Here is a 13,305-nt window from a genome sequence, read left to right as displayed (position 1 = left end):
CTCATCCTCTGTTGACCCCTTTTCCTCCTGCCTTCAATCTTTCCCAGCATCAGTGTCTTTTCTAATGAGTCAGCTCTTTGCATCAGGTGACCAAAGTATTGGAGCTTCAGCATCAGTCCTTATGAATATTCAGGGTTGATTTCTTTCAGGACTGACTGATTTGATCTCCTCGCTGTCCAAAGGACTCTCAAGAGTCTTCTCCAGCACCACAATTCTAAAGCATCAGTTCTTCGGCACTCAGCCTTCTTTTTCAGACTAGCCTCTTTCATTTAGCAATATACATTTGAGGTTCTTTCGTTCTTTTTGTAACCTGTAAGCACTTTCTATCGCTGAATACTACTCCGTTATCTGGATATACTAAAGTTTATTTATCCTAATTCATCTATTAAAAGACCTCTGATTGCTTCCAATTTGGGGCCATTTTGCGTAAAGCTGCTGTAAACATTTGGGTGTAGGTTTCGAGTTGGTATCTTGGAGACCGAAAGATGGCATGTTTTGCTCCTTACAGTATGTGGGATTACCTCAACCTGTGGCCAGAGGGCACTGTGAGCCTGAGACGTCTGAAGGCAGGAGTCTGATTTAGCGCCCCAATCTTGGTATTTGCTTAGAGTTAACTTGTCTTTCTGAGTTGCAGAGTTACTGGCATTTGTCTTCAGGGAAACTTACCATGTTGCCCAGAAGCTTAGAACTCTCTGATCAGGTTTGAGGTTACTTTTCTAACTTGGTAGATGGAGGGTGAGACAAAGGATGCCCTGGTTGGATGGCATCACTGACTCAATGGACATGAGTTTGAGCAAGCTCTGGGAAACAGTGAAGGACAGGGAAAACTGGCATGTTGTGGTTCATGGGGTCACAAAGAATCGGACATGACTGAGCGACTAAACAACAACAGCAATAACAGAGGGAAGGTGGGGTCTTTAGAGTTGCCCTCCATTTCCAGTGAGCCCAGAAATATACTTAAAATAGGCTTTGTATCTAGGATCGAGTGGTTTTGTAACAGGAGGGCCATTTGAATTTTAACTTGGCTACTTTTGTAGAAGTCCTTGGGAATGTGTTTATTTAGATATTTCGTAATTTTAAAAGTGTATTATGAACTTAGATTCCTTGGAATATGTGAATTCCTCTGGGGTTTGTTTAATCCAGAGAAGATTTCATTTGCCTTACAGAGCCACTTTGGGATATGACATTTTGTGAATATGTTAATCAGAGTTTTTGACTTGGAACTTTTGGGGCCTTTTACTAGTGGGAATTCTAGTCCCAAATCTTGAGTGCAAGTGCACTTGTCTTGAGCTCAGGAGAGTTTTTCTCCCCATTTTGGCTTTTACCAAGACAAAACAGGTACCCCTTTGCTCTTCCATGGGCCATGCGTTTCCCTGGTTTATCACTGAGTGTTTCCTTTAGGTACCCCTGGTTCTAACATGGGTTTCTGGTCAGACCTTCCATCTTCCTTGGGAGCCAGGCTTTGTTTCCTTTCTGTTCTGTGTGTGTGAAGTGAAAGTGAAAGTCCTTCAGTCGTGTCCAACTCTTTGCGACACCATGGACTGTATAGTCCATGGAATTCTCCAGGCCAGAATACTGGAGTGGGTGGGTAGCCTTTCCAACAAAGAGCAAAACCTGAAATAAACTAGGACCTTCAGTTAATAATAATGTATCAGTATTGTCTTATCAGTTGCACCAAATGTACCATATTAATTAATGGTGGCACGAGTGGTAAAGAACCTGCCTGCCAATGAAGGAGACACAGGAGACTCAGTGTTGGTCCCTGGGTCAGGAAGATCCCCTGGAGGAGGGCACGGCAATCCACTCCAGTATTCTTGCCTAGAGAATCCCATGGACAGAGGAGCCTGGCAGGTTACAGTTCATAGGGTCTCAAAGAGTGGGACACGGCTGAAGCAACTTTTCTTGCATGCACGCTAATAATAGAAAAATGAAGGGAAGGAAGGAGCGGATGTATAGGCATTCACTATACTTTCTGTGCAATGTTTCTCTAAACCTAAAACTGCTCTAAAAACAGTCTATTAAATGAAGATATGAGCTCATAATCAAAGATGACCAAATAGATAATGAAACAAGTGTAAAAAACATAAGAAATTCACAAGTACTTCAGATCCTGGAATTAGCACTACATACAAGGCCATAAAATAGCCACGTGGAATCACAAGAATCAGCAAGTGACAACAGATAATAAAAATGACCAAAAAGATTTTTTAATCAAGTCACAGGTGTGATAAAGTATAATGGCTGAAATTTTTAAAAGAAGTGAAGTTAACTACAAATAAGACATACCTGAAAAGCAACTTAGACAAGTCTAAAGAAATTATTCAAATTCAGCACAAAGTCTCAGGTATGGGAAATATAAAAAAGAAACTAATTGATATGAAAAAAATAATAAGGTTTAAGTAACATGCGAAGAGTCAGATACGAATGAAAAGACTGAGCAGTTGTAAGATCAGAATCAAAGCACCACTATTCAATATGAGGTTTCCTTCATATCTAAGTTGAGAAAGAATCTGCCTGCAATGCAGGAGACCAGGGTTCGATCTCTGGGTCGGGAAGATCCTCTGGAGAAGGAAATGGCCACCCATTCCAGTATTCTTGCCTGGAGAATCCCATGGAGCCTGGCAGGCTACAGTCCATGGGGTCACAAGAGTCGGACATGACTTAGTGACTAAACCACCACGTTCAATACACAATAAACTTCTCAACAGCAGTAATGCTGCCAGAAGACACAGAACAATATCAACACAAGTGGAAGAAAATAACTGGCAAATGATAAAACGTTTTTGTTTCTAGTTAAAAACAGTTTAAAATTTATATGTATCTAATAAAATAGACTTAAAACATATAAAGGTTAATAGAACTACAGGGGAAACTGATAAGTTTACCACTACAGTGAGAAATGTAAGCAAATCTCTCTCAATTATGGCTACATCAAGAAAACAAAGACATTGTGAACAAATGTATGGATACCTAGTTGGGGGGAATAGGGGAGGAACTGGGAGACTGGGATTGACACATATACACTATTGATACTGTGCATAAAATACATAACTCATGTTGTTGTTCAGTTGCTCAGTCTTGTCCGACTCTTTGTGACCCTGTGGACTGCAGCACGCCAGGCCTCTCTGTCCTTCATCATCTCCCAAAGTTTGCCCAAGTTCATGTCTATTGCATCGGTGATGCCATCCAGCCATCTCATCCACTGATGCCCTCTTCTCCTTCTGCCCTCAAACTTTCCCATCATCAATGACTTTTCCAATGAGTCAGCCATTCTTATCAGATGACCAAAATACTGGAGTTTCAACTTCAGCATCAGTTGAAATACACTCGTCCCTCCAACGAGTATATTCAGGGCTGATTTCCCTTCAGATTGACTGGTCTTATCTCCTTGCTGTCCAAGGGACTCTCAGGAGTCCCCTCCAGCACCACAGTTCAAAGGCATCAATGCTTCAATGCTCCAGCTTCTCTATGGTCCAACTCTCACGACTGCACATGACCACTGGGAAGACCATGGCCTTGACCATACAGACCTTTGTCAGCAGAGCATTGACTAATGAGAACATACTATATAGCAAGGAACTCTACTTAATGCACTCTAGTGACCTGAACAGGAAAGAAGTCCAAAAGGGAGGGGATATATGTATATGTATGGCTGATTCATTTTGTTGCACAGTCGAAACTAACTGAACACTGTAAAGCAACTATACTCCACTAAAAATAATTTTTAAAAAGTTGAACAAATGAACTTCATAAATAAAACTGTGACCATGAAAAAAGAGAGAAAACAAAATTATTAGTGAGTAGATGGATGATTTAAATACAATAAGCTCTATTTGCTAGTCACATATAAGGAATCCTGTACCCATTCACATTCTATTCGAGCATGAGAAGATAGTTCTAAAACCTGAAGATATAATAGACCATAAAGCAGTCCCAACAAATCTTGGAACTGGTATCATCATAACCACATTCTCTTGTTGTGGGTTAATTAAAGGTTCAACAGCCAAAGAAGTGTTTAAATTTTGCAAGTGTATTTGGAAATTTAAAAGTTCATTTCTAAGTAACTATTCTGGGCCAAAGAAGAAATCATAATGAAAAATTTTAATATCTAATATTGAACAATAATAAAAATTGTTGCTATTCAGTCACTAAGTCGTGTTCACTCTTTGTGACCCCATGGACTAGAGCAGACCAGGCTCTTCTGTCCTCCACTATCTCCCAGAATTTGCTCAAATTCATGTGCATACTACCTAACCATCTCATCCTCTGTTGTTTCCTTCTCCTGTTGCCTTCAATCTTTCCCAGCATCAGGGTCATTTCCAGTGAGTCAGCTCTTTGCATCAGGCAGCCAAAGTATTAGAACTTCAGCTTCAGCAACAGTCCTTCCAAAGAATATTCAAGGTTGATTTCCTTTAGGATTGACTGGTTAGATCTCCTTGCAGTCCAAGGGACTCTCAAGAGTCTTTTCCAACACCACAGTTCAAAAGCATCAATTTCTTGGAGCTCAGCCTTCTTTATTTGCCAACTCTCACATCTGTACAGGACTACTGGCAAAAATACAGCTTTGATTATATGGACCTTTGTCAGCAAAGTGATGTCTCTGCTTTGGAAAACACTGTCTAGGTTTGTCATAGCTTTTCTTCCATGGAACAAGCATCTTTTAATTTCATGGCTGCAGTCACTGTCCATAGGGATTTTGGAGCCCAAGAAAATAAAATCTATCACTGCTTCTACTTTTCCCCCTTTTATTTGCCATGAAGTGATGGGACCAGATGCCATGATCTTAAGGTTTTTTTAATGTTGAGCATCAAGCCAGTTATTTCACTCTCTTCTTTCACTCTCATCAAGAGGCTCTTTAGTTCCCCTTCACTTTCTGCCATTAGAGTGGTATCATCTGCATATCTGAGGTTGTTGACACTGCTCCTAGTAATCTTGATTCCAGCTTGCGATTCATCCAACACACCCATTTCTCATGATGTCCTCTGCATGTAAGTCAAATAAGCACGGTGACAATATACAGCCTTGTTGCACTCCTTTCCCTGTTTTGAACCAGTCCATTGTTTCACATCCAGTTGTGACCCACAAACAAGTTTCTCAGGAGACAGGTAAGGTGGTTGGGTACTCTCGTCTCTTCAAGAATTTTCTGCAGTTTATTGTGATCCACATAGTCAAAGGCTTGAGCGTACTGAATGAAGCAGAAGTAGATGTTTTTCTGGAACTCCCTTTCTTTCTCCATGATTCAGTGAAATATTGGCAATTTGATCTCTGGTTCCTCTGCCTTTTCTAAACTCAGCTTCTACATCTGGAAGTTCTTTATTCATGTACTGCTGAAGTCTAGCTTGAGGGATTTTGAGCACAGTCTTGCCAGCATGTGTAATAAGAGCAGTTGTATGGTAATTTGAACATTCTTTAGCATTGTTCTTCTTGGAGATCGTAATGAAAACTGACCTTTTCCCATCCTGTGGAATACCATTTGTCAAAATCTGTGGGATGCAGCTCCTTAGAAATTATACCATCCATTTTTTTTTAAGTCTGCAAAGTATGTCAACATAAAAGGCTAGAGTATAATACGATAAATATAATGAAATAGCAAACAAGCCCAGGAGCTTAACAAGCCAAAAATAAATTCATTTAAAAAGATGAATAAAATACGTACAGCTCTGGTGAGATTGTACCTGATATCATACATTTGTCAAAACTCATAGAATTGTACAACCCAAAGAGTGAAATCTAAAGGGAAAAAGAAGAGAATGAAAAGGGGGTATGAAGCTACAGATGTAACAGAAATTTTAAAGATAGTGAAAGATGAATAAATTTGAAAACTAAAGTATACAACTAGAATAATATATAAGTTGACCCACAAGAGAAAAGTTTAATGAATTTATAATCTCTACAATATTAATTACTAGTTAAAATCTACCCAAACTAAATCCAAGGCCCATGCAAACTTAGACAAGTTCTATCAAACACTGACAGAAGAGACAATTCCAATCTTACCCAAAGAAAGAGTAAGAATCTATAACTCACTTCATTATGGAACTAGTCTAACCTTGATACCAACAACTGACAGGAACAGTACAAGAAAGCAAGATTAGAGACCAACCTCACTGATAACATAGATGTAAAATGGTAAACAAAATCCTCGGAAGCTAGATGCAGTACTGTATAAAATATCATGAAGACATATTTATTCTAGAATACAAGGTTACTATAGAAGTCTATTGATGATTCATGTTATTAAAATTAGCATATAAAAATTATAGAAAACATCATCTTGATAGATGCACACACTGCATTAAATTAAAATCATAACTATTCATGGTAAAAAGTGAAATGAAAAACAGGAGAGAATTTCCTCAATTGATAAAAGGTATCTACAAAAAAGTATAATAACCATCATGTTCAATAGTGAAATATTAAAATTATTCCCTTTAAAATCAGAAGCAAAACAAAAATGCCATTATCACCACATCTGCTCAATACTGTACCAGAAAATCTTACCAACACCCACTAAAACAAGTAAAGAAGAAATAACAGATGAAAAGACAATACTCAATTTTAAACTTAGAGCATCACCATGACTTGATATAAAAAATATTTTTTAACTCAGTAGTAGGTACACATGAATTGGTAGGATCTAACTACCTGCCCACACAGAATGTGAGAGTTGGACTGTGAAGAAGGCTGAGCGCTGAAGAATTGATGCTTTTGAACTGTGGTGTTGGAGAAGACTCTTGAGAGTCCCTTGGACTGCAAGGAGATCCAACCAGTCCATTCTGAAGGAGATCAGCCCTGGCATTTCTTTGGAAGGAATGATGCTAAAGCTGAAACTCCAGTACTTTGGCCACCTCATGCGAAGAGCTGACTCATTGGAAAAGACTCTGATGCTGGGAGGGATTGGGGGCAGGAGGAGAAGGGGACGACAGAGGATGAGATGGCTGGATGGGATCACTGACTCGATAGACTTGAGTCTGAGTGAACTCTGGGAGTTGGTGATGGACAAGAAGGCCTGGTGTGCTGCGATTCATTGGGCCGCAAAGAGTCAGACACGACTGAGCGACTGAACTGAACTAAACTGAAAATGGAAGAAGTGAAATGTCCAATAAACATATAAAAACATGCTCAACTTCATAAAAACCCAGCAAAATGAAAATCATACAGGGATAATATACCAAACACATCCAATTATCAAAAATGAAAAAGTGAGAAAACCAGTAGTCTTCATGATGGGCAATTACAAAAATTCTTACATACCCTAGGAGTATCATTTGGCATTTGGAAAGCAACCGACATTATTTGGTAATCATACTAGATGTTTACACCTAAATATATATCCTGAAGGGTCTCTTAAACATGTGCATCAGGTGACATTTCAAAGTTTTTAAAGCTCCTTTTGGTAGCAAATTTCCTTTCAACACACTACAACTGTAAAGAATAAAAATGTCCATCAAGAGTTTATTAGATAAACATCTGCATAAAATGTAATAATGTATATTAGAGAAAATAAAATAAGTCACTGCTACACAACAACAAAGACAGAGAACAAAAACATACCTAAAACAGACTAAATAATTATTTAGGTCTTCTGCTCATTTTTTGATTGGGTTGTTTTTTTTTTTTTAATTTTATTTTATTTTTAAACTTTACAATATTGTATTAGTTTTGCCAAATATCGAAATGAATCTGCCACAGGTATACCCGCGTTCCCCATCCTGAACCCTCCTTTGATAATGAGCTTCATGAACTGTTTATATACTTTAGAGATTATTCCTGTCAGTTGCTTCATTTGCAAATATTTTCTCCCATTCTGATGACTATCTTTTTATTTTGTTTATGGTCTCCTTTGTTGTGCAAAAGCTTTTAAGTTTAATTAGGTCCCATTTGTTTATTTTGGTTTTTATTTTCATTACTCGAGGAGGCTGGTCAAAAAAGATCTTGCTGAAATTTATGGTGAGGGAAAAAAAAAAACTTCTGCCTAAGTTTTACTCTAAGAGTTTAATACAATGAAATATTACTCAGTCATAAAAATGAATGAATTGGGTCATCTGTTGAGACATGGATGGGCCTAGAGAGTGTCATACAAAGTGAAATAAGTCAGAAAGAGAAAAATAAATATTGTATATTAATATATATATATATGTGGAAGCTAAAAAAAATCATATGTTTGTGTGTGTGTGTTAGTTGCTCAGTCATGTCCGACTCTGTGATCCCATGGACCATAGCTCATCAGGCTCCTCTGTCCATGGAATTCTCCAGTCAAGAATACTAGAGTAGGTTGCCATTTCCTTCTCTAGGGGATCTTCCCAACCCAGGGATCGAACTCTGGCCTCCTATACTGCAAGCAGTTTCTTTACCATCTGAGCTATCAGAGGGAAAAATGGTGTAGATGATCCTATTTGAAAAGCAGAAATAGAGACACAGACATAGAGAACACCAAGGGGGAAAGCAAGAAGATGGGAGGAATTGGGAGACTGGGATTGACACAGGAACACTATTGACACTGTGTATAAAACAGATAACTAATGAGAACACACTGTCTAGCACAAAGAACTCTACTTAATGCACTGTGGTAACATGCATAGGAAGGAAGCCCAGAAAGGAAGGAATGTATGTACAGGTACAGCTGGTTTATTGTGCTGTACAGTAGAAACTAACACATTATAAAGCAACTGGACTCCAATAAAAAAAAAAAACTAAATGAAATTCTTTTCATTTGTTAAATGTTTTAGAAACACAGATACACATAGTAAAACCAGTATGATAAGTAAGGAAATTATTAACATAAACTCATGAAAATGGTTTCCTCTGGAATATAGGGATGGACCATGGGGACATTTTATTGGTAATATTCTATTTCTCAAGCAATACACTAATTTCAACAGACTGTTCTACCTCAGGAGGTATTGAATTTCCCATCACAGAAGTTTGTTTTAAGAAATATCTCACTTAGGTGAGCTATTTAGAGACAGACAAATACCACATAGGAAATGGACTTGATAACTCTACAAGTATCCTTTAAGATTTCATAATTCCATATGGATCATAACAAACAGCACAATATGCTACACATAAAAACCAACAATAATTATAACAAGCATTCACTGACTACAGATTTTTGGCAGACACTGTTGGTTGCTAACCTACATCCTTACTTCCTTCTCCCTTGCCAGCAGATTTTTTAAAATATTTATTTACTTATTTGGTTGCCTCGGGTGTTAGTTGCAGCACGCAGGATCTTTAGTTGAGGCATTCAGGCTTTAGCTGCAGCATGTAAACTCTTACTTGCAACATGTGGGACCTAGTTGCCCGATCAGGGATTGAATTCAGGCCCCACACATTGATAGCATGGAGTCATAGCCACTGAACACCAGGGAAGCCCCACAAGCAGATTCTGATTTTGTTTATCCTTCCCCCACATAACTCAGGGGAGAGTATTCTAGTAGCCTGTAGAGCATCTTTTATTTAGTCTAAACTCACAGCCCCTTGGTTTAGAGGTAAACATGTGGTCCTGCTTCAGCCAAGGAGACATGAGATAGAATCTACTGAGGGGCACCTGGGAAAGGTCTACTTGCTGTTGAGCAGGAGACCCAGACAAGCACAGACATTCTTTCTTGGGGTGTTGTGATGCTAGGATGAGGATATCCTGATGCAACCATGAGGAAGATCAGTCTCAGTGTAAGGCCACTGGTCCATAATGATTGCACTGAGACAATACATTAACTAAAGCTGGAGACTTACTTCTTGACTTGTAGGTAACTAAAATGTCACCGTATTGTCTATATTCTCCCACTGAAGTCATATCAACTGACACACCATATGCACAGAGTTCACTCATTTAATCTTCATGGTAACACTATGAGCTAAGTATCATTATTAAGTTCACTGAATGGACAATGAAAACAAAACTGAAAGAATTCAAATCAGTTGCCCAAAGTCACACATATACTGAGTGGCAAATTCTAGGGTGTCTGACACCAAAACCTATCTTCTGAATGCCCTGTCCATTCAAGGCCCATCCATCTTCCTGAGGGTGTACGGGGTGAAAAGAAAAACCCAACAGATCTGAGGGGTCCATACGTGTCTAAGGTACAAGTCAGTGCTGGTGGCTGTAGTATTTATACAGCAGCTGATGCAGATTCTTGGCCTCTGAATCATGGTTGATTGTTTGACCCTGAACTCTATAGTCCAAAGGCAGCCTCTAAAACTGTATTCCTCTAGACTGTCCTAAAATTTGATTCCTTGTATTAAATCACTTCCTGCTTTAAGTACCTAAAATTATTAACATGTGCTGAACTGATAAATCCCAACCTCAACAAATAAATAATATATTTCAACTTTATTGATTTATATTCATCTGAAGTCCCTAGAAAAAGTTTTATAGCCTATATGTAATGCAATTTTATTTTTAATAAAATGACTATCATCAGATGACTTATTCATCTTTCTCACATCAACACAAACTTTTATTAAACTACTATGAGGATGTTGTGGATATACACTTAAGACAGATTCTTTCTCCACTTTTCCTCATGACTGGGAACTTAAACTGTAGACTAGCGACTGACATCCCTCACAGAACATCTCACTTCTACTCTTAAGTGATTTTCTGGGCAAACTTTTACAAAGAAGCATAATGCATTTTTCCTAAGGTTTAGAGTTGTTCTCTATTAAAATAAAATAATGAAAAGTTCTGAAAAGGAAAGAAACATTACATTTATCCTCTAGAATATTTACAAAATACGTATTTGTAAAAGGAAGAGGTATTCTAACTTCATGAAAGCATAATACATCTCTTAATAACTTTAAATATTGTATCAGAAAGTGCAATTTTACACTTTAAAGAGCCTGGAGTTTATCATTAAAAAGACCTGAGTTAAAAATCACATAGAGCTGCTTGATAGTGAGAAAATCCTTGGGTTTTCTGAATTTCAGTTAATTCAGCTGATTCAGAAATGTGATCTTTATAACTATCTCCAAAGTCTACTGTAACATTTTAAAAAAATATACCTTGCATGACAGTTTCTGCTGTAAGAGTTGGTAATATAGCAAATACTATATAAGTGTTGAATTTTCTCTTATATCTTAAATGCTATGGAAGAACTCCATTTCAACAACAACAAAAAGGCTGTAGAAATTCTGCATGCCACTAACTTATATCACATGCGTGTATGTACTTAGTTGCTAAGTCATGTCTGACTCTTTGCGACGCCATAGACTATTGCCCACCAAGCTCCTCTGTCCATGGGGATTCTCCAGGCAACAATACTGGAGTGGGTTGCCATTTCCACCTCCAAGGGATCTTCCCGACCCACAAATTGAACCCATGTCTCCTGCGTCTCCTGCACTGGCAGCCAGATTCTTTACCATTGAGCCAACTTATATCATAAAATCACAGAAAAGTTTCTAAAGAATTAAGTCAAAAATATTGTGCAGATCAGTGGCGATTAGTCCTGAGACAAGTAGAAAGTAGTTACCTACCACTGAACTTCCCTTTGGAATTTTTCAGCATCTTATTATTTTCCATTCCCACTAATTACCTCCTACTCAACACCCTACACTACAAAATACTTCGGGTATTGCAACAAACAGAAAAGTCGGAGCAGGTAAACCCCTCTAAACAGTTTACATTCCTATAGATTAAAATAATAACTAAATAGGGACTTCCCTGTGGTCCAGTGGCTAAAATCTGGTACTCTCAAAGCAGGGAATCCAGCTTTGACCATTTGGATCATGGTCAGAGAACTAGATTCCACATGCCACAACTAAGAGTCAACAGCCACAACTAAAGATTCTGCATGACAAAACTAAGATCGAACATCTCACATGTTGAAACTAAAACTCAATACAGCCAAATTATAACTAAATAAAACACTGGACAGGTATTTAAGAAACTCAATATATTATCAATTATGGTGTCGGCACTGATCTAAAAAATGCTTAAAAAATTTTAATGGTTTATTTAGCATTTAGCAAAATGCAGAAACAGCAATGAAATTAGCCCAGTGAAAACTAAAACCAATATAACAAAAGACTTATGAACACCATTTTACCATTTTTCAGATCAAACAAATTTGGGGGATTTTCATGTTGGCAATGTCCTTTCATTTGGGTATTTTTACTTATTTATAAGGATATTCAATAATTAATGATTTATAGGTTGGCGATAAAAAAGCCACCATGAATGTTAAAAATGAAAATTCCCCTCTCTTCATAGGTTTAGGCTTACGACCTACTCCTTTTCTCTCCACCTCACTCCATCCTGTTGTCTTGATTCTTGGATTATAAGACTGAGAGTGGGAAGGAGAAAGAGTGAAAAAGGAGGCAGATGATATAATGAGAACAAATAACAAGAATTAACCAAAGTACAAGTTTATGTGGATTATCAACTTGGCAAATGGAAATTTTATGCTGGTTTAAAAGATATTGTTCGGATGATTTCAATTTAGATCTTGAAAACAAACCTCAATTGGCTCTTCACCACCTTTTACTTGATTTTCACCCATTTCTCCATTCTCATAGCTGCTGCTCTTCTCAACCCATAACTCTGATTTCTCTACAGTAAGTCGAAGCTGGTCTAAATCTGCTTTGATCTGCTTGTAGTTATCTACATCCTGATTAGACACCAGCAACTGCACCTGGAAACAGAATTTCAATCCTCGATTTACTTACGGAATTTCATTTATGTCAAGAACCCCAAGTCTTTCAACATATGTGTCCTTCAGTTGAAGTTTAGTATTTCTAGGCTATTTATGGATATTTTACATGTATATTGATCATGAAAATTTACCTGAAAGTATCTGTAAATTCCACTTAATATATTCGCATGTTATAAGGAATTATACGTATAAAAAAGTGAGCCCTAACAATGCTTTTCAAAATGTTAAAGAGTAATTTAAAGTAAAAGATACCCCAACTGTAATTTTACTGATAAAGTTAATTCTTCTGAGACCCCCTGTTTGAAACAGGTAGAAACATAAGAATAAGTGGAAGAAAATACCCATACAGTCTGAAGCTTAATTTGTATATATTATGTGAGTATATGAATGCTACTGCTGCTAAGTCTCTTCAGTCGTGTCCGACTCTGTGCGACCCCATAGACGGCAGCCCACCAGGCTCCCCTGTCCCCGGGATTCTCCAGGCAAGAACACTGGAGTGGGTTGCCATTTCCTTCACCAATGCGTGAAAGTGCAAAGTGAAAGTGAAGTTGCTCAGTCGTGCCCAACTCTTTGCAACCCCATGGACTGCAGCCTACCAGGCTCCTCTGTCCACGGGATTTTCCAGGCAAGAGTACTGGACTGGGTTGCC

General features: G+C 38.0%; 1 protein-coding gene across 2 annotated transcripts in view; it reads right to left on the bottom strand.

Moving 5' to 3' along the window:
• ITPR2 (inositol 1,4,5-trisphosphate receptor type 2) overlaps positions 1 to 13,305 on the bottom strand; it is a 588,791-nt gene that overhangs the window by 334,809 nt on the left and 240,677 nt on the right. For both annotated transcript variants that reach the window (XM_061417573.1, XM_061417572.1), the window contains exon 26: positions 12,462 to 12,635. In XM_061417573.1, coding sequence (XP_061273557.1) covers positions 12,462 to 12,635 — 174 coding nt within the window. The remainder of the gene's footprint in view (positions 1 to 12,461; positions 12,636 to 13,305) is intronic.

Source organism: Bos javanicus, chromosome 5 (assembly GCF_032452875.1).
Source record: "Bos javanicus breed banteng chromosome 5, ARS-OSU_banteng_1.0, whole genome shotgun sequence".
Taxonomy (NCBI): Eukaryota; Metazoa; Chordata; class Mammalia; order Artiodactyla; family Bovidae; genus Bos; species Bos javanicus.
The sequence above is the reverse complement of the archived record's forward strand: the minus strand, read 5'-3'. Positions and strand labels throughout refer to the sequence as shown.